The following is a 23,351-nucleotide window of genomic DNA, read 5'->3' as shown; positions in this document are numbered from 1 at the left end:
ACCTCAAACCGGGGCTGTCTGTGCTCGATCCAGATTCTGCGCCCTGCATTTGTGCACGGCGCGCGCCTTCAGCGATCTCTGGTGAAACCGCCACAGCCGTTTGCTTCTCAGTGTGCGTCTTCTCACAGCCGCAAGCTCAACAGTAGGCCTTGAGGCTGAGTTGGCCCTGCGCGAAGGGGAGGAGGGGAGAAAGACACGCTGCGTCTGAAGACCATTGGGGGATCAGCTTGCGACGCCGCGTGTGTTTCTCAGCGTGGTTCTCGCCTGTGGCCAGCCTTTGGCCAGCCTTTGGGGGTTTCATGGATCCGAGGGTGATCCAGTCACAGAAACTCCGTATGCTTTTACCATACAGTGTCCAGTTCAATTCGGCCCCACAGATGCCTGTCTTGCGTAATGGCAGGTACCTGAGGTGCTTGCATGCCTGTGTATATTGCACTACCTCTGTACGTAGTATGTGTAATTCCAGGTTCGTCCTACAATGTTGAGGAGCGGCCGGGTCGGCTTGGCCACCATGTCCGTCTTGCGTCCGGCCTGCCCAAGCTTCGTAGCATTCCTGGTTTAGCCCCCCGCCTTGCCCCTTGTATTGAGCCTCTCCTAGTAATGCGGATGGGGGACAGATGGCCCGCGATCTTCGAGCCGTTCAGGGACGCTCCGTACTCGGCGTCAGCCTCGCGGATTGTTCGAATAATTCAGGTAGTTGAATCCGCATGTCTCCCACGGCCACTCGTTCAACACATTGACTCGTCCCGACCAAACCACATCTATTATTTTCGCTGTAACCCGCAATTGTCGCACCGCCTACCAGCCACCCTGCATGGGCCTTCCTTCCTTCCATCCTCCATCCCGGGGTCCGTTGGCCGAAACTGCGGTCCAGAGGCAAAGCAGACCGGCAGTCTGCTAAGCGAGCCATCTGTTCTTAGGCCAACAATACCGCGCTCCTACCTCCGAATTCCTCACAACTCTCCGACGAAATTTGGCAGACCCTCCGACCATCGCTGAGAAACCCGCCTGAAATGGCTGAAGTAGAGGAACCGCGGTTCACCACGCTCGCTGAGCGCATTGCTGCTCTCAATCAGCAGAAGAACTTCCAGGCCCCGCCGTCGGCCGCTGGCAAACGAGCCCCGCCTCCGCCGCCCCCTGTCCGCGCTGCTACCGAGGTGGTGAACCAGACGACTTCCGGTGAGAGCGCTGCCGCGCCGAACCCTACAATCCCCCCACGGCCGACCAGGGCGGCCACAGAAAGCGCTCCGCCCCCGCTTCCGCGTCGGACTACTACAGATCATGAAAACGGCGTGCAATTACCGGCGCCCGTATCGGCGCGTCCCACACCACCCCCGCTACCATCACGGAACTCTCAACAAGCCACTCCGCCGGCGTTGCCGTCGCGCAAGCCTTCTGCTCAGACTCTCCCTGTCCGAAGGAACTCGAATTCGTCAGATGTCTCGCACCTGTCAACCGCGTCCGCCCCGGCGCCGAATCACACCAAGTCTCCTGGTTCGAACGGGGCGCTCGAGACGAACACGCCAAGGAGGTTGCCGCCGCCGCTGGAACTAGCCAAACTGCCTCCGCTCCCCCCGACCCGGCGCGAGCTTGAAGCGAAGGCAAAGAAAGCCGCCGAAAGGGAGGCGGCGAGCGCTACCCCGTCTCTCCCACCCCGGCGCATTGCAGAGCCCCCGCGGCCTTCCTTGCCTCCTCGACTCCCATCAAGGCCCGCCAACTCGCCGGAAGTCGTCCTAACAGAAGACTCCTCCCCGGCCCTCCCAGCAAGGCGGCTACCTCCTCCGCCACCAAGCTTCCGACCCAAATCCGCCATAGAAAGCGGTTTCGGCTCTGGCGCCCCCAAGCCATCGTTCCCCTCCACCCCTCCGGCCCCGCCCCCTATCCCTCTAAGCTCGCGGCCTACCCTGGGCCAAATCAACGCGGCAGCATCCCGCGCCGCGCCCGCTCCTCCACCGCCCAGCGCCACGATCACCACGGCCAATAGCTGTCTCATCTGCCGCGACTTCTCCGCCCCGGACTCGGTCGCCGCGCAGCACCCCACCTCGTCCCTCCCGCGGCACGACCCCATCAGCTACCTCGCCCACGTGCTCTGCGACCCTTTCCCCTCGGCGACGGACAAGGCCCGCGCCATCTTCACGTGGTGCCACCACAACATCGTCTACGACGTGCACGGCTTCTTCAACAACTGCATCCCGCGCGGCCAGACCCCGGCCGAGACCATCTTCAGCGGCAAGGCCGTGTGCGAGGGGTACGCGCGCGTGTACGAGTCGATCGCGACGCGCGCGGGCCTGGCGTGCGAGGTGGTGACGGGCCACGGCAAGGGGTACGGCTTCACGGCGGTCAAGCCGGGGCAGCGGCCGCCGGCGCGCAACGCGACGGGCCACGCGTGGAACGCGGTGCGCATCGACGGCGGCGCGTGGAAGCTCGTCGACGCCTGCTGGGGCGCCGGCGCCCTCTCCAACGGCCAGTACAAGCAGCGCTTCGCCCCGGAGTGCTTCACCATGAGCAACGAGAACTTTGGCCGCCGCCACTACCCCTGCGACGACCGCCACTGGTACTTCCGCGACGGGAGGTGCCCCACGTGGGACGAGTACATCGTCGGCCCCGTCGGCGACGAGCCCGCCCAGTGGATGGGCGACGCCACGAGGGAAGGCCTCGATCAGTTCAACTTCCGGCCCGCCCAGCGGAGGATCCCCGTCTACGGCGCCGAGAGCGTCGTCCGCTTCCAGTTCGCCAAGCTGTGCGAGCACTGGGACCCCGAGCGGCACGGCCCCGGGAAGCAGGTGCTGTTTGCGCTCAAGATTGCGGGCATGGACGGGAGGAAGGATGACATCGTCCCGCTGGAGTACGATGGCTTCTGGTATTATCTTGACGTCGAGGCGAGGGAGCTCGGGGCGCCGGGACAGACCGTATCGTTGATTGGGTTTAAGGAGGTCGATGGGCAGAGTGCGAGGGGCCTGACGAAGGAGGAGTGGCTGCGGAAGAAGGGGCGTTGTGGGTATAGTTATGCTTATTTGGTAAAGTGGGATCTGGTATAGGAGGCCTTGGTGGTTGAGAAGAAAGCCGGTGTTTAGGGGAGGGGGAAAGGAAAGGGGGAAGGGGGAATTCGCATGATTAAGGCATGGTGGTCGCAATGGTCATGGTCCACGGTACGCATCTCCATCTTCACGAAATAGATATACCTATATAGATTCATTGAAGCAGCGGTTTTTAGCTCCCTTCTACGCTAATCGCCTCCCTCAACACCCCGACGTGCACCACAAACCCAGAGTTGGAGCGCAAGCCCTCGAGCAGCAGCTCATCCGGAACTCGCCAGACATGAAACGACTGGGCAAAGCGCGACATCCAAGCCTCGAAGACGAGATGGTCTCGTAGCTGCTGCGCGACCACACATATGCAGGGCTCTGCCTCGCTAGAATCGACGGTCCGGAGCCTGCAGACATCGACGCACGCCGTCACGAACGGCTCGATGAGCGCCTCGTTATAGATGCAATCACACGCTAGGACAGCATCAAAGCTCTTCTTGGTCGCCTCGCCGACTCCCGTTAGCAACCCCGCGGTGACCTCGTCCGTATCCCAGTCTAGCGGGGTGAAGCGGATCCTTCCATCTCCCGCTCCTCCCGCTCTCCGTGACGCCGCCCCATTCGGAGTAGTGGCGCGCTGCTTCCCCAGGGCGGCGGCGGATCTCGAGGGCCGGGTTGTCTTGGCGGGGCCAGAGGCGGAGCATTGGTTCTCGGCGATGTTCTGCTCTACGAGCTTGGCGACGTAGGGCTGGTCCGTGAGGACATAGCGAGAGACGCGCGGAGCCAGGAGGATGCCTACTAGGCCGGAGATGCCGCAGCCCAGCTCAAGGACGACGGAGTCACTGGAGAGGACGCCGTGGGCGAAGAAGGGGTTGTTGGCCGAGGGTGAGCTGATCCATTCTGCAAAGGAGGGGGTGATTTTCCAGACGACTTTTCAGAGAGAGAATGGGAAGGTCAGCAGCGTGTGCGGCGCGACATTCTAGCAAATGTGGGGGGAGGTGAGACGGTAGGACCAAGCGGGTGCACCAAAGGAGGGTGAAACGCACCGGCTCCGGTGGTGCCACCGGCACGGTTGGATGAGAGGACAGCCGGCGACTGGTGGATCGTCAGATCTCGGCCGCCGATGGTTAGGTCCAGAGCCGGGGCTTTGGGATCGACGAAGCCGAGGCTTTGCGAAGGCAGGTCTTGAGCAAACAGCTCGAAAGTCTCTAGAAACCTACTGTCAGTGCACCGGCAGGCCACGAGATCCCTGCAGCGCATGATTCGGTGTGCACTCTCATTCCATTTATTTCCCACCTTCCTCAGCAGATTGCGCCGGGGCGCCGAGCGCTCGCAAGAAACCCTCCAGCTTCATGGTGTTGGTCTGCTGTCCAATAATGGCAAGTTGTTGGGCAGAAAAAGACGGGGAAGCTCTCGGCATTCTGATAGTAATTTTGGAAAATGCGGAGGCGAGAATAGCCTGGGATAGTGGGGTCTGGGCCCTGCTCCTATTCAGTACTAGCATAGTACAGTACAATGCTAAACTGCGCAGCCGTCGGAGAACATCCGATCAGTTGCCCCTGGACTGCCCTGCCCCTGACCGCATGGTGGTGGGCCCTGCCCTATGACTGTCTCTTTGGCTACAAGGCTACACCGCACCCAACTGCAGTATGGGCTCTATTAGGGTAGTAAAGGTCGGTGTTGCATGTCTGGCGTGCCACGCCCATATTCAAGCTTAAGCGTGGTCCAAAAGGTGGAGAGAGAGAGAGAGAGAGAGATGGGGGAAGCAAAGAATGCGGGGAAAAGGCCCCTTGGTTGCTCAATCCTGCTTGCCAAGGGAATTGCCTGCCCCTACTGCAGCGTCTGTGTGGCGCGCATGCTCGACCGATGCGCAAGTGATCGGGGCTGAAGCCGAAGCTCTCCAAACAACGTCAACATATCGGCATCACAAGCAATCATCACAGCGCAGCTGTTGGCACTGGGCGGCCGAGGCCCAGCGCTTTTTATTGTTGCAGAATGCGGCCATTTATTTGTCTGCAATGCAGCCTTTCCGTTTTGTCGCACACGCTGCCTGGAGCCATGGACCAACAGCGCAGCGCAGCCAAGATGTTGCCCAGCAGCAGTCGCCCTGCCGGAGAGACCCGTCCAGTTTGATTAGCTCCATACAAGTATTCCGAAACATCCTACTGTATACGGTACTGCTCTGGCTCTCCACAGAAGCGTCTTTTCTTCCTGCACACTAGAGTGTCGTCCCGCCCGGCGATGCGAATCTTTTCGTCCTGCGTCCTGCGTTCTGGCCATGGGATGACGGAACCAAACAGAGCTAAACACGGTGGCATTCGCGTGTTTGTGTGTATGCACGGCGCTGCTACCACCCCAGGGCACCCAGGGCACCCGGGACACCCAGGCACCGTCGTGAGTGTGTCCTGATTGCCCATTCCATTCCAATGTGACCAGTGCCACTTTTCTTGGAAGACGCTTGGGGGTGGGTCGCCGAGCCTGCCAGGACGCGCCTTTAGCTCGGTGAGGCTAGGCATTTGCGGGCTGGGTTCAGGCAGGGGCCAGCAGGGCCCAGCAGCAGCCGGCCCACGAGCCACTGAGCTTTTCCCAAGCCCAAAGCCCCATGCGCTTTGTTGAGGGTGAAGGTTATCCGACGCCGACGCGCCTCCACAGGACGGGACCGGCTTTGTCCCCAAAACCCCTTGCCTCCCTCCCCTTCCACCCCGAGCTCGTCCCAGCTCTCCAGTTTTTCCTCTCCATCCCTCTCTTTAGATTCCTCTGGTGGATCATCCGACATACGCGACGAGGCAAGCACAGCTGAGCTTCTGCTGCTCGACTTTACCCTTGCCGAGTGACCGAGGTATAGCGGGGCTTCTCGGTTCCATCGCTCCAGCGCGTTACTGCACGCCGGACAATCGTCGTTGCCAGCTTTCTTGATCGCACACGGCAGGCCCAGATCGCCCACAATGTCGAAGCAGATCCAATTGCAGCCGCGGATGACGGCGAGGCCGCCCTTCTCTGTCGAGGTGCCCGACCAGACGCCCGTCGAGGGCGAGACGCCTGTCCGCAGGCACCCGGCTGCGCTGAACGGGCTGTTCACCAAGCCCTCCGACGAGATCACTACCGTCTACGAGCTCGTCTGCCAGAGTGTCGCCAAGTTTGGCAATGCCAAGTGCATGGGCTCGCGCAAGCTCGTGCGGACGCATCAGGAAAAGAAGATGATCAAGAAGGTGGTCAACGGCGAGGAGACCGAAGTTGAAAAGTCGTGGACCTTTTTTGAGATGAGCCCGTACGAGTACATCAGCTACACCGAGTACGAGCGCTTGATTTTGAACCTCGGCTCTGGTCTGCGCAAGATCGGTCTCGCCAAGGATGACCGCGTGCACATCTATGCCGCGACAAGCCAGAACTGGTTGGCCGTGGCTCACGGCGCCTGCTCGCAGAGCATGCCCATCGTGACGGCCTACGACACGCTCGGCGAGGAGGGTCTACGGTACTCGATGGTGGCCACCAAGGCCAAGGCCATCTTCTTGGATCCCCATCTCCTCCCCACCCTGACCAACGTGCTCGCCGCCGCTACCGAGGTTCAGACCGTCGTCTGGAACAGCCAGCACCAGGTCAACCAGGGCCACATTGACAAGCTCAAGGCGTCGTACCCGCACATCAACATCCTGAGCTTTGACGATCTACGGAAACTTGGCGAGGAGAACCCTAGCGACCCGGTCCCGCCTACCGCCCAGGATCTCTGCTGCATCATGTACACATCTGGCTCTACTGGCACTCCCAAGGGTGTACCAGTGACCCACGAGGCTGTTGTCGCGGCTGGTAAGCTTGGAATTTTTTTCCCCTTCAGACGGTATTTTGCGGACGCAGCTAACCCAATGCTACCTACAGTTGCCGGTGCCAGCGTCATCGTGCAGCCCTTCATCGGCCCCGGTGACGGCCTCCTGACGTATCTGCCGCTGGCCCACATCCTCGAGTTCGTCTTCGAGCACGCCGCCATCTTTTGGGGCGCTGTCCTGGGTTACGGCAACCCCAAGACGCTGTCGGACGCATCGGTGCGCAACTGCAACGGCGACATCCGGGAATTCAAGCCCAGCGTTTTGATCGGCGTGCCGGCCGTCTGGGAGACGGTCAAGAAGGGCATCATCAACAAGGTGAACGCCGGCAGCCCGGTCGTACGGGGTCTCTTCTGGGGTGCCCTGGCACTCAAGGAGCGGCTGATGGCCACAGGCTTGCCGGGCAGCGGCATTCTGGACGCCGTCGTGTTCAAGAAGATCAAGGAGGCTACGGGCGGCCGCATGAAGCTGTGCTTGAGCGCCGGCGGCCCCGTGTCCAAGGAGACGCAGAAGTTCATCAGCATGGCCATCTGCCCCATGATCATCGGGTACGGCCTGACCGAGACGGCGGCCATGGGCACGCTGCAGAACCCGCTCGAGTGGACGGCCGAATCGATCGGCGCCATGACGGCGTCGGTCGAGGCCAAGCTGGTCGACTTCCCCGACGCCGGCTACTTCGCCACCAACAAGCCGAACCCGCAAGGCGAGATCTGGCTGCGCGGGCCGACGGTGCTGAAGGGTTACTACGAGAACGACAAGGAGACGGCCGAGGCGCTGACTCCGGACGGCTGGTTCAAGACGGGCGACATCGGCGAGTGGGACAAGAACGGCCACCTCAAGATCATCGACCGCAAGAAGAACCTGGTCAAGACGCTCAACGGCGAGTACATTGCCCTCGAGAAGCTCGAGGCCATCTACCGGTCCGCGCCCGTCGTCGCCAACATTTGCGTCTATGCCGACATTGAGCGCGCCAAGCCCATCGCCATCATCGTCCCGGCCGAGCCGGCGTTTAAGAAGCTGGCAGCCACGATTGGCGTGCAGGGCGATGATCTCGAGGTGCTGGTGCACGACAAGAAGCTGCAGGGCGCCGTCCTCCGGGAGCTCCAGGCTGCTGGCCGCGCAGGTGGCTTGTCGGGAATTGAGATCATCGAGGGCGTTGTAGTGGTTGATGATGAGTGGACACCGCAGAATGTAAGCCTCTCCCCCCGCCACCCCGCCCCCTTGCCAGCTTACTGCTAGGCGATATGAACGAGCGCGGTAACTGACGATTGTGTTTTCTTCTACAGGGCCTGGTCACGGCTGCGCAGAAGCTCAACCGCAGGGGCATTCTCGACAAGTACAGGAAGGAGGTGGCCGAGGCGTATGGCGCGTCGAGCTAGATGTGGTGCCCCAACTAGTTCTGAAAGCTTTGCTGTTGGCTGCTGGCTGCTGCTATGCTACGCTCTGGTTTCATTTTGGAGGGAGTTAGGCGATGGAGGGAGGAGTCGTGAAACTTGTGATTATTATATGTGATATATCCCGTCGCACTCTTCGTTTTGCTGGTTGTTTGTTGATGTTTCTGGTGGTGCGCTTGAGTCTCTGTCATGTCACTCGGCTCTCTATAGCTGACCGGCTCCTGCGGGCCTGGCTGGGCTTGGTCGGGGTTGGTTGGTTGCTTATCTAATGTCTTGTCTCGGCCGATTGTTGAGATCCCTAACGTGTGTGTCATGGAGTAGTCTGAGCTGTGCATTGCGAGGGTCGATGTGGCTGTGAACCGGGCTATGGGAGGTCGAGTGACCCTCTTTGCGCGGGATGTTGCTCTCTGGCGTGAGCTGGGTCCGGCGTGAGCTGAGTCCGGCGTGGCGATACGCCCCCCACGAGACCTGTGACAGATCGCAGCGGATCTCTGGGCAATTCGAGTTTCTAAATTACCTCTTTTCCGTAGCGCCGCCCAAAGAAATCGAGTTGAACGTTAACGTATATCATTGGAGGTTCATATAAGCTAGAGTGTTACGGCAATGGATCAAGCGCCGTGCCACGGTAGGGCAAAAACTAAATCTACGAGAGGGTAACCAACCAGGTCATCATCAACACATCGCTTATTCCGTCCCTATTTCCGACTCATCTTACACTACACAAAAAAAAAAAAAAAAAAAAAAAAAACCTTAATATGAAAAAGATGAGAAAAAACCCGCCCCCGGGAGGCCGAGCTAACCCCCGTCACACGAGACCATCGTACAGCGACAGGGCCGACACGATTGTTGCGTCGCGCTGGCTGCCCTCTTTAAATTCCTGCATGTCGAGACTGCCGTTCTCGTCTTTGTCCATCATGCGGAAGATCTTCCTGACACGCTTCTCGGGCGTGTCCTCGTCTTCGGGGAGCTTGACCATGGAGCCGACCTAGCGGGCAGCAGCAAGTGACGTCAGCACACTAGTCCATAGTGATTTTGTTCTTTTTTCTTCCTTTTCTTTCAGTTCCACAAGCAAAAGAGAGAAGAGAAAACAATACCATTTTGTAAATCGCCTCGACAATCTTGAGCATCTCGTCGTAGCTGATCTTGCCGTCGCCGTCGATATCATAGAGCTGGAACGCCCAGTCGAGCTTGTCCTCCATCTTGCCGCGGCTCGTGACGCTCAGGGCGCAGATGAACTCCTTGAAGTCGATGGTCCCGGACTTGTCCGTGTCGAAGACGTTGAAGACATAGTCGGCAAAGGTTGAGGGGTCGCCAAAGGGGAAGAACTGCGCGTAGATCTTTTGGAACTCGCCCTTGGTGAGCATGCCCGAGGGGCAGTCCTTCAGGAAGCCTAGCCATACTGTGGTCAGGGATAGGTTGATCTAGTATTCTTTTATGTGTTTCAAGATTCTTGCGCGTGCGCACGCGTGCGCAAAGTTGATAGCAGCAGCGGTAGCGGCGCTGGGTGGGAGGAGAGGAGGCGGGCCCAAGAAAAAGGAGGCAAGAGAGGTCACGCACCTCTATACCATTGCTGCAGCTCTTTCTTGTCAAAGTTGGTCGACTTTTGCAGCTCCTTCAGCTGGTCATCCGGGAGCTTCTTGGACTGTCTGTGAGCGGGCAGCGTGTCAGTGGCAAACTCTATGCTATGTCTGGGGAATGACAACCACCAGGGGTATGACGGGGCATGCAAGCGTCGGTCTCCGAGGGGTAGAGGGGCAGAGGGGCCGAAGTCGCCTGACAGGCACGAGAGCACCGATTCCCTCGACAAATCCGGGATTCTGGACGCCGGCAAACAATGGAGAATGGATCGCGCACTCACAAATTGCCCATATCTACCGGGGAGGAGTGTTGTTGTTGCCGCCGTGGCCGGTTTGTCTTGACGCTGGCGGCGTCGAGGAGCGAGGGGCTTTACGACAAGGGTTTGCTGCTCAATTGCTCGATCGGGCGACGGTCCCTTTGCGGTACTAAGGGTGATTGCGCGCGGCTTGTTCTCGAGTCGTCTATGTCGTTCTCAGGCACAAGTGTCAAGGCGAAGAAAATATGCGACAATCAAACTGGTCGAGGCTGCGGGAACGTGAGTGCGAGGTTCGCGGTTCGCAGAAAGTTGAGGTAGCAAAGTGGTGGACGGACAACAGACGGGAGCGAGGGCGAGGCGCCGCAGCAGTGACGACTGCGGCAGTCCCACAAGGAACGGCGCGCTGCGGCACGCACGGCCCTGTCACTGGAAGAACACCTGGAGCTCGGCTCTGATACCGGAGCTGCTTGTAGTTTCAGACAGATACACCTATCCTAGGTAATGGTACAGTACCTACAGTACCTAGGTACCAACTGTACCTACCCGTACCTACATACCTACCCATTTTCGAGGACATTGCGTTTGAACCAACATCTTTCCTGGAAGCGCCTGATGGCTCAGCCAATTTACATACAATATTGCCCTTCTCCAACGAACATCGAAAACCTTACTGTTGATCAGACAGTACATTTCTCAGATTGTGTCAAGACTTGGCAGCCCGCGAGGCTAGCTTTGACCGGCAGGAGGCGAAAGGCGAGCCCGGCACCTGTTGATGCTAGACGGGCATTTAGTGGACCGCTAAGCTTGAGAACATGAGTCGAAAGGGTTGGTTTTGAACGTCCTCCCAAAACCGTAGGTTCGGTGAGCTGCGCCCACCAGCCAGGCTACCGGAACCCGCAACGAGAACCGAGTTGCGTGTTCCACGAGAAAACTAGAATAAAGCAAGGCGACAACCGCTGGCCACTCAGCCCGCCCCAAAAAGTCAACACCAAAACGAGGGGTGGAAATGCAGCACCCCGCCCGGCCAGTTGATTACATAAGGGGGCTGTGCAAACGCGCCAAGAGCGCAGGGGACGGATTGCCCGGCCAGTTAAGCCCGCCGACTGTGCGATGTTGTGTGATCCCCGAGCCGCTGTGTCTGGGGAAAGAGAGCTGTTCGGGACTGTCTTCAGCTGGGGAGGACGGGTGCAGGAGAGCATATGGGTGGGCTGCTGCTGACTGTGCAGACCACAGAATGCAGGACAATTCCTTCAGCTGTGGACTCTTTCACAGGTGCTCGGAGAGTGCCGAGCATCTCTAATTCCCATCAAAGATCAACAGCGGCTCTTACTCAGCACTCTAACTCAGTACCATAGCTATCGACATCGCGGGCAAATTCTGAGAAATCAATGCCTCTTTCATCCACGTATGAAACCAACAACGGGGGAATAACTACCTAATGTGGGGGGTGTATGCACAGACAACAAAATAAACTCTCCCCTTGCCATGCCGACCTGTCTCATACCATCATCATACCTCCAGCAGTGCAGTGGATAAACAGAACAAGGGGGTACTCTAACGAAGAGAAAGACAGAAGCAACAACTCCTAAGCGCCCCAGGGAAAAAGGGAATCTGTTTCCACCGCGTCCACCCATCCGTCCGTCCGTCCGTCCAACCACCCATCCACCCGCTCGCCATCATGCAATGAGAAAAGACCCAACACCCAACTCACCCGACCACAGCCTTCATACTCAAGCTCTCCAGAAAACCTCCCAGATCCTCCTTTTTCACCTCCACCACGCAGTGCTCAAAGCTATCGATCCGCACCCTCGCGTTGGTCTCACCCACCACATCCTGGAAAGCGGTGCCAAATCGATTCAGCCCGTACCCTCTCTCGCGAACAGCATCGTCCTCATCCTCACTATCCTCGTCCTCGGAAGACTCTTCCTCTTCACTCTCTTCCTCCTCTTCCTCCTCTTCCCCTTCCCCCTCCCCATCCTCCCCGGCCTCCTCCCTCCTCCTCATCCTCGCGGCCCTCTTCTCCTCCCGGATCTTCTCCCTGGCCCGCCGCCGCTCCTCCCTCTCCTCTCTCTCCTTGGCCCTCTTCCGGGCCGCCTCGCGATCCACAAACGCCGTGTCGGGCCCGCCGCCGCCGCCGGTGCCCACGACCACGTACACGCCCCTCTTCTCGTCGAGGCTGGCCACGACGAGCGGAGTGCCGCGGCCGCCGTGCGCCAGCCGCCCGCCCGTGGCGTCCTTCTCCTGCTCGGCGAGCGCCTCGCCGATCCACAGCGCCAACTTGGTCAGCGCCCCCGGGTGGTTGAAGAGGCCGGCGTCGGGCGAGTCCTTGACGACGCACATGCGGAACGCGCGCAGGTGCGAGACCTGCTTCTTCTTGAGGAGCGTGGTGCCCGTCGTGAAGATGGCCTTGTGCAGGAACTGCGCCGTCGGGAGCCCCGCCTTGAGCGCCTCGATGTCCTCGAGCGCGTCGTACGCTTCCCAGAAGCGCGGGAGCCATTCCTCGGATGGGCTCTGCGCGCCTTGTTGCTCGTCGGTACCCGGTTGCTGCTGCTGCTGTTGCTGTTGTTGTCGTTGCTGGGAAAGGGCCCCACCGGCATGTTGGTGGGAGTCGCCGGCGGTAGGTGTGTTCTTGCCCACCTCGAGGAGCGCGCCGATGACGACGCCGACGTCTTGGGCGCTCAGCGTGGCTCGCCAGCCCCAGCTGCGGACGAACCCCCACCCGTCTTTGGCGCCGCCGCGGTCTTTGCCGTCTGTGTCGACGGTCGGAACGAGCTCGTCGAGGTTGTAGAGCGAGGCGTACTTGAGCAGCTTTGTGCGCAGCTCCCGTTTGAGCATCATGTCCATGTGCGTATAGCTCTGTTTGCATTGCACAAGGCTGACGCCCATCTTGGCGAGGAGCTTGTGCAGCCGCTTGAGTCCCGTCTCGCTCCACGTTTTGAGGCGCGAAAAGAGATAGGGTGAGTGGAGCATGCTGTCGTAGAGACTCCAATGCCGGATAAGAAGGAATTTGGGCTCCGGGGACAGGCGGATGCTCGTGTCTTCGGGGCTGCGGGCTGTGGTGGGAATTATGCCCGTGTTTTCGGGGAGAACCCGGCCGTTACCGACCTCGGGGGGGTTCAAACGCCGTACTTCGTCTCGCAGGAGTTGGCGTATTCTCGCACCGCGCACCCCCAGCCAGCCCGAGGCCGGGCGGGCCTCAGAACTGCGAACGGGAACCGCGATGCCGGCAGAGGAGCGCCCATACAGCTCCATTGATGTGACGCCGACAATAGCCATCCAGAGGAGGTCGTTGTCTTCCCTGCCGAGCTCCGAGGCAAGGGAGTACATCATGGACGCGATGGGTTCCGAGTATGAAGTGCCCAGTCGGTAGTAGTCTCTTAGCACGGCCTCGTTCTTGCGTCGTAACCGGAGAAGCCTCCGTCTCAAGGTCCTTGCTGATGGCGCTCTGAGGGGTTGAGCCGCAGTCGGAGGTTCAGCTGGGTCGCTGGAAAACACGGCCTCGTCTCTTAGCGATATGAGGCCCCGCTGCGCCGGGCGCCGAGGTGACTCCGGGATAGAAGTGGACTAACAGACGGTTAGCCAAGAGCTCACGGTGGATTCCGGACTTGAAACATACCGAGTTACTCCTCCGCCGTTGCCGAGGACGATCGTCATCATCCTCGCTATCACCATCGTCAAAGTCCCACGACTTCCGCTTCTGGCCCGCCCGAGGCAGCGACACAAGTCCCTCTCCGTCCTCAATTTCGCTCTCATCGTCGTCGCTGTCGCCCAAGTCCTCCCCGTCGTCTTCAATGTCAGGCATATCCACAAGGGCAAGGTAAGCATCCCGCTCCTTGCTCAGCTCATCTTCAATGTCGCCATCGTCGAGCACCACGATGCCGCCTTTACCAGGCTGATATGCACGGTCAATGCGCCCGCCCTTCACGCCAACCGGGGAGCGGGCTGCGAAGGTGGTCGCCTCGTCGGTTTCGGGCTCCAGCGGGAATCCACCAAAGATATTGCCAAGGTTCCATGGGCGATGCGAGTCGACGACCCAAACCTCGACCTTGCCGAACATGTTCTCCTCGCCTTCAGGCTCAAGCCCCAGCACCGTCCCCAAGTCAGCCATGCCACCGACACCGAGACAGACGACGACACCGCCGGAACCGCCACGCGTCTCCATCATAGGGCTCACCAGCTCCCTGCCCACGCGTTCCAGGTCGGCATAGCCCGCTACGGGCTGGATCTTGTGCGGGATGTAGTCATGCTTAAACAGGCGCGTGAGAATGCGGCAGGCGCAGAGCGCATCGGGCTCGAGGGCGACGAGAATCAGAACCGGTGGTGACAATGGGTGGCGCGTGTTTTGTAGGTGAATGTAGAGCTTGGAGATGAGGGCGCGCGGTAGATACATGGCGACGTTCTGGGGGGTGGCTCTAGACGCGTTTTTCTGCGAGGCTCGTCATGGAGGCGGTTGAGTGTGAGGTCCGTCGCGGTTATGGCAGGATTCAAGTGGGAGGGTCGTCGCAGATGGAAGCTGAGAAAAGCTGGCAGAGATTTCGCCCGTGGGATGCACGCGATGGACACTTTGGCAGGATAAAATTGAGGGGACAAAAAAAAATTGGCCAAGTAAATAAGTAAGTATATGAAGCTCCTGGGTGACTGTAGAGATGTCCACGACCAAAGAACAAGGTGGGACAAGTTGGATGGAGATCGGTGTTCCGCAGAGGGTGGAGAGGTGTTTACCAAAGTCGAGACTTACACGCCGCACTGCAAGACGCGGTAGCGCTACGGGACGACGCGACTTGGGCTGGGCGTGGGGAGAGACAGACGGCACCGTTGCAGGCACCAATAGGCACTGTGTTTCTGGACTGTGTGCGACCACACTCCCGACGGGACCACGCTCCCGGCCACACTCCCGACGGAACCACCCGGCACACACCAGCACGCTGGCTTTGCCTGCCGGGACTGGGCTGCCAGTTGTCTCACTCCCGTTCCCGTTCCCCTGCCGAAGCACTGTACTTGCCCCGCTGTGCACGCTGTTCACAATGAAACCAAACCACTGGAACTCCCGTTGAATGCTCGACCCCTCTTTTTTCGTGCTTCGTCTGACCGCTTCTTCCCGCCTCATGGCATCATGGGTTCCTTGGGTTGCAGCCTTCACGTCTTCTTGCACTTCCTGATGCCACCATCTGCCAACCGCCCCCGACGGAACCCAGAGGCAGCCAAACCCCCAAGTGCTGGGGTCCGTGAGCCTGCAATTGCGCCGTCTAGGTTTTGAGCAGCCGTTCCGTCGCAGTCCCAACACACAGCGGGGTTTCCCGATTTCGGGACCCATTCGACCACTCGTCTGTCTGATGCAACACTAGATTTGAAATTCTGGCAAGCCATGGCCGACACCTCTACAATGGTTTGCGGTGGCTCCTGCTGGTCGCCGCGTCATCTGCGGTGCTGCGCGCTACCGTAGGTTAGCAGGCCACATACCGAGACTCTGGTTACTGGGAAGTTGGAACGCAGCTGGGAACGCAACTGGGAACGCAGCTTGAGGTGTTGGCGTTCCGTCTGTCCCAGCGCTCTGGGCGGGCTCCCACCTTCTGAGGCCCGGCAGAGAGGATTGGCGAGGGGTTTGTCCACCGTTGGGTCTTTGCCCTCTTCCGATGAGCTGGGTCGACCGGGCCTGCCTGTGCCGTGTGGACAACGACCTCCAGCGGGCGGTCGAGATGCAGCGATGGCGTCTCTTCCTGCAGCCGGGTGCCACCATCTCGTGCGGTACCAGGAGGTGTCGGTCGCTGATTGGCTCTCTGCCTCGTCCACATATCCACTGCTCCACCCCTCAGGACCTTGGGACCCCAGGAAGCTTCTCAAGCTGCGTCTAAAATGTCGTCGAGTCCGCCCTCCGAGGCGCACTCCACCATTGGGAGTTGAGGGTACATATTTAGCTTGCTTGGGCCGTTCGCCTTTTCCTTCTTGGCTGCCATGACTGTCGCCTTCGCCCGAGCTCCACGGAGCCTGTCCTTCCCGCCGAGTCTGTTTTCTACTCCGGCTGTGACTTGCACAAATACGTGATTTTCCCTCTCGTCCGGGAAGAGGCCGCAGCTGCAAGTCTCCGGGACCGTCATTCGACCTGTGACATTGTGGGCCGCTTGGGTGTGGAATCTTGGGACGATTCTCTTCTTCTTTTTCTTTTCTTTTTTTATCTTTCTCGTTTTATTTATATATTTATTTTTTCCCCTTGTACTTCACCTCGACACTCCGAGGTTGCACGCTCTCCGGGGGGTGGCTGCTTGACAGCTGCAGTACGCCCCAGTCAAGGCTCTCAAAGAAACATGTCCTTGGCCGCTATCTTCAACCCTGTCACCATTGAGGTCAAGGAGGACACCGATCTGGATGCAGAGGGACGCATCGAGTTCTCTGGCCGGGATGGAGGAACACGTCATCATCGAGCCGCTCACTGACGAGGATTCTGAAACTGGCCGTGAGGAAACGTCTGACTACGAACCGAGCGAGCCGGAGAGCACGTTTTGCTCCCTCACTTCGAGCGTTAGCGATCATGTATGGGAATATGGAAGGTGCGTGCCGTCCTGACTCTGTGCCTACAACATGAAACCGAGTCCTGAAATCTGGTCGCAGACGCTACCATGCGTTCCGCTATGGAAGGTACCCTATACCGAACGACGACGAAGAATACAAGAGGGAATCGCTGCGGCACCTAATGCTCAAAGAGCTGCTAAACGGCAAGCTGTATCTCGCCCCGATCGGAGACAAACCCCAGAAAATCATCGATCTGGGTACCGGGTTCGGGGATTGGGCTATCGAAGGTATGCGGACCGACAAGGGGCTCAACTCGGCCGGGGGAAACTGACCCGTGGTCTTGTTAGTTGGTGAAGCCTTTCCCAGTGCCATAATAACGGGGGTCGATCTCTCGCCCATCCAGCCTCACTGGATCCCCCCAAATGTCGAATTCATTGTCGACGACATTGAAGACGAGTGGGTGCACGACAAGGACTACGATTTTGCACACTTGCGCTTCGTGAACACCGTCCTCAAGGACAATACAGGGTTGTTCGACAAGATTATACGGTAAGGAGTCACGGCCAATGCCTCTTGTTGAAATCTCCGGCTAATCATACCGTCGGCTACAGGAACCTCAAGCCCGGCGGCTGGGTTGAGATTCAAGACATTTTCCCAAAGGCATCGTCCGACGACGGCACCGTCCCACCCGATTACCCCTTGAACAAGTTCTACTCAACGTTGGCATCCATATTGCAGGAGAAATATGGATTCAACCTCTGGATCGTCCAGCAACTTCCCGAGCTTCTGCACCGTCTGGGGTACGTCAATGTGCAAAGAAAGGTGTTCCACATGCCCGTCGGGGAATGGGCCCGGGACAAGCATCTAAGGCTTCTTGGCGGATATTTCCGTGAAATAGTCAAGGATTTTGTCGGTGCTATGGCTGCACGGCCCTTCGTTGAAGCCGGTTTCGAAAAGCACGAGATTGAAGAGCAGGTCAGCAACATCACAACCACCATGACCAATAGGCGGCTCCATGCCTATATACCCATACACTTTGTCTGGGCTCAGAAACCGCTAGAGTGAGCGGGCTTTGGAGCATAATCGCCCCATGGAATGCTCAGAATCAAGACCCTTGCAAGTAAAGGAGAGAACAAATCCCGGAACGCACATGAAGGGCCCAGGTGGGCGCCTGTATCAAGTCGTCCGCTGGCAAGCAACTGAGGGGGGATTCTCGCTGGCACTACTGGAGCAGCCAAAGAGGTTCTTGGGGAGCGCCACGCCGATCCAGTTGACAAAATTGCCGAGATAACACGCGGTCTGCACGACCACGTAACGGCATCATTCGACGTCGAACCCGAGCCTGACGTTGCATGCAGCTGCAGGTCTGACCCGCCCCCGGCCCCATGGATAGGGACCCCGATGGTTATTTGTCACGATGGAGAAACGCCGATGGTGCCGATGCCTCCCGAAAGGAGTTGCGGGAATACGATTCCGGTCTTTCGCCGACCTCGGTTGCGTTTAGTGTGGCCGGACGCATGGGATGAGTGCCTTGTCCCGGCCGGCCGGATGGTCGGCCGTAGCAGAGACCAAATTTGGGCAGGAAACAAGATGTTCCCCCTTTTAAGAGGTTCCATTACTGGCAGAACATGGCTTTAGGTAAAGGACCTACTTGGGAGGCGTTGCTTGTCTCCTCATGGGTCGACCGAATTACGAGACCGAGTCATGTATTTCGGGCAGCACGACTCATGCTAGCCGGGGGCTCAAGAGCTGCGAATCAATAAACGTAGTTGAGGCGCCATCAGCATGCCTTACCGTCCTCTCCTAGTCCCTATGTTCCCAGCCTGGCTGCTCACATGCCAGCAAATCGCAGTCGCAATGTGGGCTGGAAATAACGCGAGCAGACGATGTGACTGCCTTGCCCGAACGCACTTGGACACCGAGGGTTGTCGGCGATAACTGCTCGGCTATATTACGTGGGTATTATGCATGTATGTGGTTCGATTCTTTGGGACGGAACAAGGAGTCGGGCATACCGGTGTTGCCTGTACTGTACATGCTCTGCTGCAAGTGGTGCGATGAAGCTCCTGTGTGGCGCTGGGTCGGCCCGCTGTAAGCACTGTAATGCCCCGCCTCCCTCTCCATCTCACTGCAAGTGCCGCTCCAATCCCTTCCCGCTCCTGTCTGCACCCCTCCGTTCCCAGTCGGTCTAATGCAGCAACTGCAGTATCAAGGATTTCTGAGGTATTGGTGAGCCTCGTTCCGGGATCCGCGGTAGCTAGTTTGCATATCGAATGTTTCTGATTGGGCGAGGGCAAATAGATGCCGGTTCCCGTGGCTGTCGCGATGAGGAATGCCCATGAGCAGCTGAAGGCACGATGCCTAGCAGCAGCCGACCAGATTGCCTCTGAGTGTGTCTCCATCTTGAGAGATGGTAGTTGCGCCGGGGGTCTCGTAGGCTGCGGTGAGCCTTTGGTACAGCTCCTTCACAGGCAGGCCTCGCAATTGCTCAAGCTGTACCGGGATGGAGGGACAACCGCCGAGGTGGACAAAGGGAAGACGTTGCTTCTCAGGCGACTAGACGACCTTATTGCGACGTCGTACGCAAGGTTCTATGCATACCTGTTCAAGGACTTGCCGACGTGCTGGAGGCAACTGTACACGGACGCGAGCATCCTCAAGTTTGCCCTTCAGTACTTCTCTTGGTCGATGGCCGATGCATCTGTTGTCGGCGAACAAGATAAGGCAACCGCTGAGCACGGGCTGGACGAGATAATCAAAACGCTCGATCTCGCACTTATCCTCGCCGGTGCGGCAGGAGAGCGGCGCGGCAGGCCGTGGATCAACCAGGCTTTTTCTTTGCTCGAGCAAGTCTGGCAAGCGTCGTCTAGGACAGAAGAAACCCCCGAATCACGGCCATCCAAACGACCCCGGACATCAGATGAGCCCACCGCCACAAACCCTTGGGCAGACACCCCTTCGTTCTCCCGCCATGAACCCTTTACTCCCCCAATCAATTCCCTCATCCGCCGCATCCACGACATCTCTCTCGAGGCCTTCCAGCTCTACCTCACCTCTCCCCCAACCATCCCTGGACAACTAGGCCCCCTCCCCCTCATCATAACCGGCCTAACCGACGCCTGGCCTGCCCGGACCACCCGTCCCTGGAACAAGCCGTCGTACCTCCTGTCCCGCACCTTCTCTGGCCGCCGCCTCGTCCCCGTCGAACTAGGCCGCAGCTACGTCGACGAGGGCTGGTCTCAAAAGATCATCCCCTTTGGCGACTTTCTCACCTCATACATCACCGCCAATAGTACCGATAACAACAAAAAAGAAACAGGAACAGGGACCGGAACCGGAACCGGAACCGGAACCGGAACGGGCTACCTAGCCCAACACCCGCTCTTCACCCACCTCCCGGCCCTGCAGTCCGACATCCAGCCCCTCCCGGACCTGCTCTACACCGTCCCGCCAGGACACCCCACCGACCCGTCCCAAGACCAACCCGAGCTGGACGCGCCCCAGCTCAACGCGTGGTTCGGCCCGCCGGGGACCATCACCCCGCTGCACACGGACCCCTATCATAACCTGCTCGCGCAGGTGGTCGGGCGCAAGTACGTGCGGCTCTATCCGGCGTGGCTGCGGCCGGCGGAGATGAGGGCGAGGGGGAAGGAGGGCGGCGTGGAGATGGGGAATACCAGCGAGGTTGATGTCGGGGTTGTGGAGGGGTGGGATTTGGATGGGGCGGAGATGGAAGAGGGGAGAGCGCGGGGGAAGGAAGGGTGGGAGGAGGCGTTCAAACGGCTGGAGTACTGGGAGTGTGTGCTGGAGGAGGGGGACGTGTTGTATATACCCATTGGCTGGTGGCACTATGTCAGAGGGCTGAGTGTGAGTTTTAGTGTGAGTTTCTGGTGGAATTGATGCGGGTCAGGGGAGAGTGAGATGGGGATGGGTTGGGGTGTGTGTTTAGTGATAGGAGGTATGATGCTTGACATATTCGGGAGCTAGACTCTGGGGGAAGACCACAATATTCCCGGCCATCTTAGCGTGGAGTCTTCGCGTCAGGAGCTTCTCGAGAGAACACCCTTATAGTTATAACTGCTTTCCAGCGGTTTACTTCAACGTATCCTGCTTTCATCCCCTATGTTCGTGCTAGGATGCTCCATCCCGTCTCCTGACTCGAATGAGCCGCACTTCAATTTTCTTTCTTTTCTAACCGAGCGGATGTATAATCCATCACCGCGAAACCGACTTTTGCAAAGCAGAATAGCAATCTTCTTATACTCATTATTTGCACTTATTATTGCGTAAAACCAAAATACCAACTTGAACTGGGTGCCGACGCTCGACCCCTTTTCTTACCAGTGCGTGTTTGTCAATGTGATCGTCGTAATTGCATAAGTATCGAATTATGAGGTTCCACTCTCAACAAATCGGAACCACACACGATTTAGTCGGGTATGGTGTAGCGGTAACATCGTTGACTCTCACTTCCCAGAAGTGACTGCTCTCTCAACAGCCCCGGGTTCGACTCCCGGTATCCGAGTCTCAATATTTTTTTCTGTTATATGGCTAGTCCATGTAACTAACTCATCGACCTCTTACGTTTCTTTTTTCCTTTTTTTCCCCCGCAATTTGAGAACCTGCTTCGTACTGGGAAGAGGAGGAGTAAAGAGAATGAGTGGTTCGTGGGGGAAGCGGGCGGGAAACGCGTCCATAAGGTAGCTTGATCTTCCTGCCAGCCCCTCGAGGTTAGTAAGGCTGTTAAAGCCAACCGTTCCATGCGCCGTAGCTTGCCCCTTTAATAACGGAAGAAGCCTTGCTTCAATATTTCTCTAGCAAAGAGCGGCTGAGGTGTTGCCAAAATCTGAGGATCCTATCTGCGTTTACAACACCACGCGCGGTAGGGCTGCCCCTTTTATCCAAGTTGAACTGCAGTACCGTACCACCTAGGGCGGCGTATAGTTAAGCACAGCCTCATTTATACACCATATCTTACGGCAGCGCCGACTTAGCGCCCGCTCCAGTTCCATATCCGTGATGGTTACGGTACTCTCAGCTGCATGCGTCTATTGAACACTCGCACACTAGAATTCGAGGAATTCCTCGGTGAAGCCGGTGAGGGGATCCCGCCGTATGCCATTCTCTCACACACGTGGGGCTCGGAAGAGGTCTCTTACAGGGACTACGTCGACAACAAGAGCTCGTCAAAACTAGGATATAAGAAGATAATGCAATGTTGCCGGCTAGCCGACTCAGAAGGCTTTGGTTATGCATGGATCGACACATGTTGCATCGGCAAGTCGTCAAGCACCGAGCTCAGCGAAGCCATCAACTCAATGATGAGGTGGTAGAGGGACGCGACTATCTGCTACGCCTACCGAAGCGACGTCGACACCTCTGAGAATCCTGTCCTCGAGAACTCGCTGTTTGCTCGTAGTGGACGAGTATTCACACACCTAAGTTTCAGGTTTACTAGCACCGTCACCTGAGTACTTCCGGCATGCCGCTCACGTTGAGATACTGCACTACAGATACAGAGAGGAAAACGAAACCCTTTCAAGCTCATCCATCAGATGGCAAGAATAAGTATGCGCGCGGTACGCCGTGTCCAAGTGTTGTGCCTTCAGCGCTTGCCAGGCGATCCCGCAGCCTTCAACATGACCGAGGTCCAGCAGTCAAGGAACTCAAAGTTTATGGTTAACGACCTCGAGATACTACGAGAAGCCGCTTTTGAAGACGGGTCAGAGGCAGGTGTGCATCAGGATGAAATGCAGGAGACTAAACGCCCGTGCCGGCGTTTACCATTGTGGGCGAGGATACCACGCGCTGATGATGAAACTGCCAACGGGAATGCTGAGGCGTCATTTGGAGACCCTGAATCAGCCCTGAAATTGAGACCACGGAAGAAGAAATTGTAAAAGAGACGACAGAAGGAGACGACGGCGGTTAGGACTTGGGTCTCCAAACGGGCAGTTCCACAGCTCACCCTGGGAAGTGGAGTTGGTACATCTACAAGCCGGTCACTATCGTGCCTCTGAGGTGCCGTGTTGGTGGCCATAAACTAGGCATCCTCCTTTTCAGAGGCACCGCTAATGGCGCAGACAGCGGCGTTTTGTCCCGGCTTTATAATCCATTGCCCGTTGCAATTAACGGACTGCGGGCCTCACAACTCTTATGGATTACCGCCTATGCTGCCACTACGACGCGAGGCGCCGCGGGCGCCCCGGGACGTTGACCATTGGCCCAAGATCAGGATCGGCCTTTTGCTCTCGGCCAGGTATACTCTCCACGATCACAGCCGGTAGGGGTGGGAGTTTAACGGGTCACGAAGAGTCTTGTTTTTAACACGCAACGGACATCTTTACCTAATGGGCGATATGATTGAGTTTATGCCATTGGTGCTATTCTATAAGAACCTGGGCGGCAGAGACAGCCCTTCTGTCTTCTTCGTAAGCTTCCAGACATGCCGAACCCTCGGCTTGCTTTGCGAAGTTGGCGTCATTAAGGGTAACGTATCGTCCTTGGAATTCGACGTCTACACGTGTAAGCTCGCCAATGTGAGGCACGCCAAGGTGCTCATTGGCAATGGACAGGCCGTCGTAATCAAGTACCGGCAGGGGACGAGCTGCAGATATGTCACACTGTCGGTCGATGACTTGGATGGGGACACGGGGGCTCTTGCGGGCCGAGTGTGGAACCACATGGAAGTGCAAACTGCGTGGCTGTGGCAGAGGCTGTTACCCATGTTGAGGACTTTGAAAAACGTAGTCGCTGGGACGCCTAGGGGAATAAA

The 23,351-nt window shown here is 58.1% G+C and overlaps 7 protein-coding genes and 1 non-coding gene across 8 annotated transcripts; 5 read left to right on the top strand and 3 right to left on the bottom strand.

Moving 5' to 3' along the window:
- Positions 1-1,013: 1,013 nt before the first annotated feature.
- MFIFM68171_08954 (Kyphoscoliosis peptidase) lies at positions 1,014-3,038 on the top strand (the record flags this gene model as incomplete). Its single annotated transcript, XM_071064373.1, has 1 exon — positions 1,014-3,038. The coding sequence occupies one exon, from the start codon at positions 1,014-1,016 to the stop codon at positions 3,036-3,038; it is 2,025 nt and encodes a 674-aa protein (XP_070920474.1).
- Positions 3,039-3,210: 172 nt separating this feature from the next.
- RKM5 (Ribosomal protein lysine methyltransferase) lies at positions 3,211-4,377 on the bottom strand (the record flags this gene model as incomplete). Its single annotated transcript, XM_071064372.1, has 3 exons — positions 3,211-3,953; positions 4,070-4,231; positions 4,320-4,377. The coding sequence occupies 3 exons, from the start codon at positions 4,375-4,377 to the stop codon at positions 3,211-3,213; spliced, it is 963 nt and encodes a 320-aa protein (XP_070920473.1).
- A 1,591-nt stretch (positions 4,378-5,968) lies between these two features.
- Positions 5,969-8,220, top strand: FAA4_2 (long-chain fatty acid-CoA ligase; the record flags this gene model as incomplete). The annotated part of the gene is made up of 3 exons (XM_071064371.1): positions 5,969-6,827; positions 6,897-8,032; positions 8,128-8,220. 3 exons carry the CDS (start codon positions 5,969-5,971, stop codon positions 8,218-8,220), a joined length of 2,088 nt encoding a protein of 695 aa, XP_070920472.1.
- An 820-nt stretch (positions 8,221-9,040) lies between these two features.
- On the bottom strand, positions 9,041-10,104 carry ncs1 (Calcium-binding protein NCS-1; the record flags this gene model as incomplete). The annotated part of the gene is made up of 4 exons (XM_071064370.1): positions 9,041-9,220; positions 9,330-9,625; positions 9,793-9,881; positions 10,094-10,104. 4 exons carry the CDS (start codon positions 10,102-10,104, stop codon positions 9,041-9,043), a joined length of 576 nt encoding a protein of 191 aa, XP_070920471.1.
- Positions 10,105-11,776: 1,672 nt separating this feature from the next.
- On the bottom strand, positions 11,777-14,459 carry CDC45 (DNA replication initiation factor cdc45; the record flags this gene model as incomplete). Its single annotated transcript, XM_071064369.1, has 2 exons — positions 11,777-13,633; positions 13,686-14,459. 2 exons carry the CDS (start codon positions 14,457-14,459, stop codon positions 11,777-11,779), a joined length of 2,631 nt encoding a protein of 876 aa, XP_070920470.1.
- A 2,006-nt stretch (positions 14,460-16,465) lies between these two features.
- MFIFM68171_08949 (S-adenosyl-L-methionine-dependent methyltransferase) lies at positions 16,466-17,641 on the top strand (the record flags this gene model as incomplete). The annotated part of the gene is made up of 4 exons (XM_071064368.1): positions 16,466-16,614; positions 16,676-16,863; positions 16,924-17,125; positions 17,188-17,641. 4 exons carry the CDS (start codon positions 16,466-16,468, stop codon positions 17,639-17,641), a joined length of 993 nt encoding a protein of 330 aa, XP_070920469.1.
- A 1,260-nt stretch (positions 17,642-18,901) lies between these two features.
- Positions 18,902-20,476, top strand: MFIFM68171_08948 (JmjC domain-containing protein; the record flags this gene model as incomplete). The annotated part of the gene is made up of 1 exon (XM_071064367.1): positions 18,902-20,476. The coding sequence occupies one exon, from the start codon at positions 18,902-18,904 to the stop codon at positions 20,474-20,476; it is 1,575 nt and encodes a 524-aa protein (XP_070920468.1).
- Positions 20,477-21,009: 533 nt separating this feature from the next.
- Positions 21,010-21,101, top strand: MFIFM68171_t156. Its single transcript has 2 exons — positions 21,010-21,045; positions 21,067-21,101. It is a non-coding gene; the product is annotated as a tRNA-Glu (tRNA).
- The last annotated feature ends 2,250 nt before the right edge of the window (positions 21,102-23,351 follow it).

This window comes from Madurella fahalii, assembly GCF_045866475.1.
Source record: "Madurella fahalii IFM 68171 DNA, scaffold_5, whole genome shotgun sequence".
Lineage (NCBI taxonomy): Eukaryota > Fungi > Ascomycota > Sordariomycetes > Sordariales > Madurella > Madurella fahalii.
The sequence above is the reverse complement of the archived record's forward strand: the minus strand, read 5'-3'. Positions and strand labels throughout refer to the sequence as shown.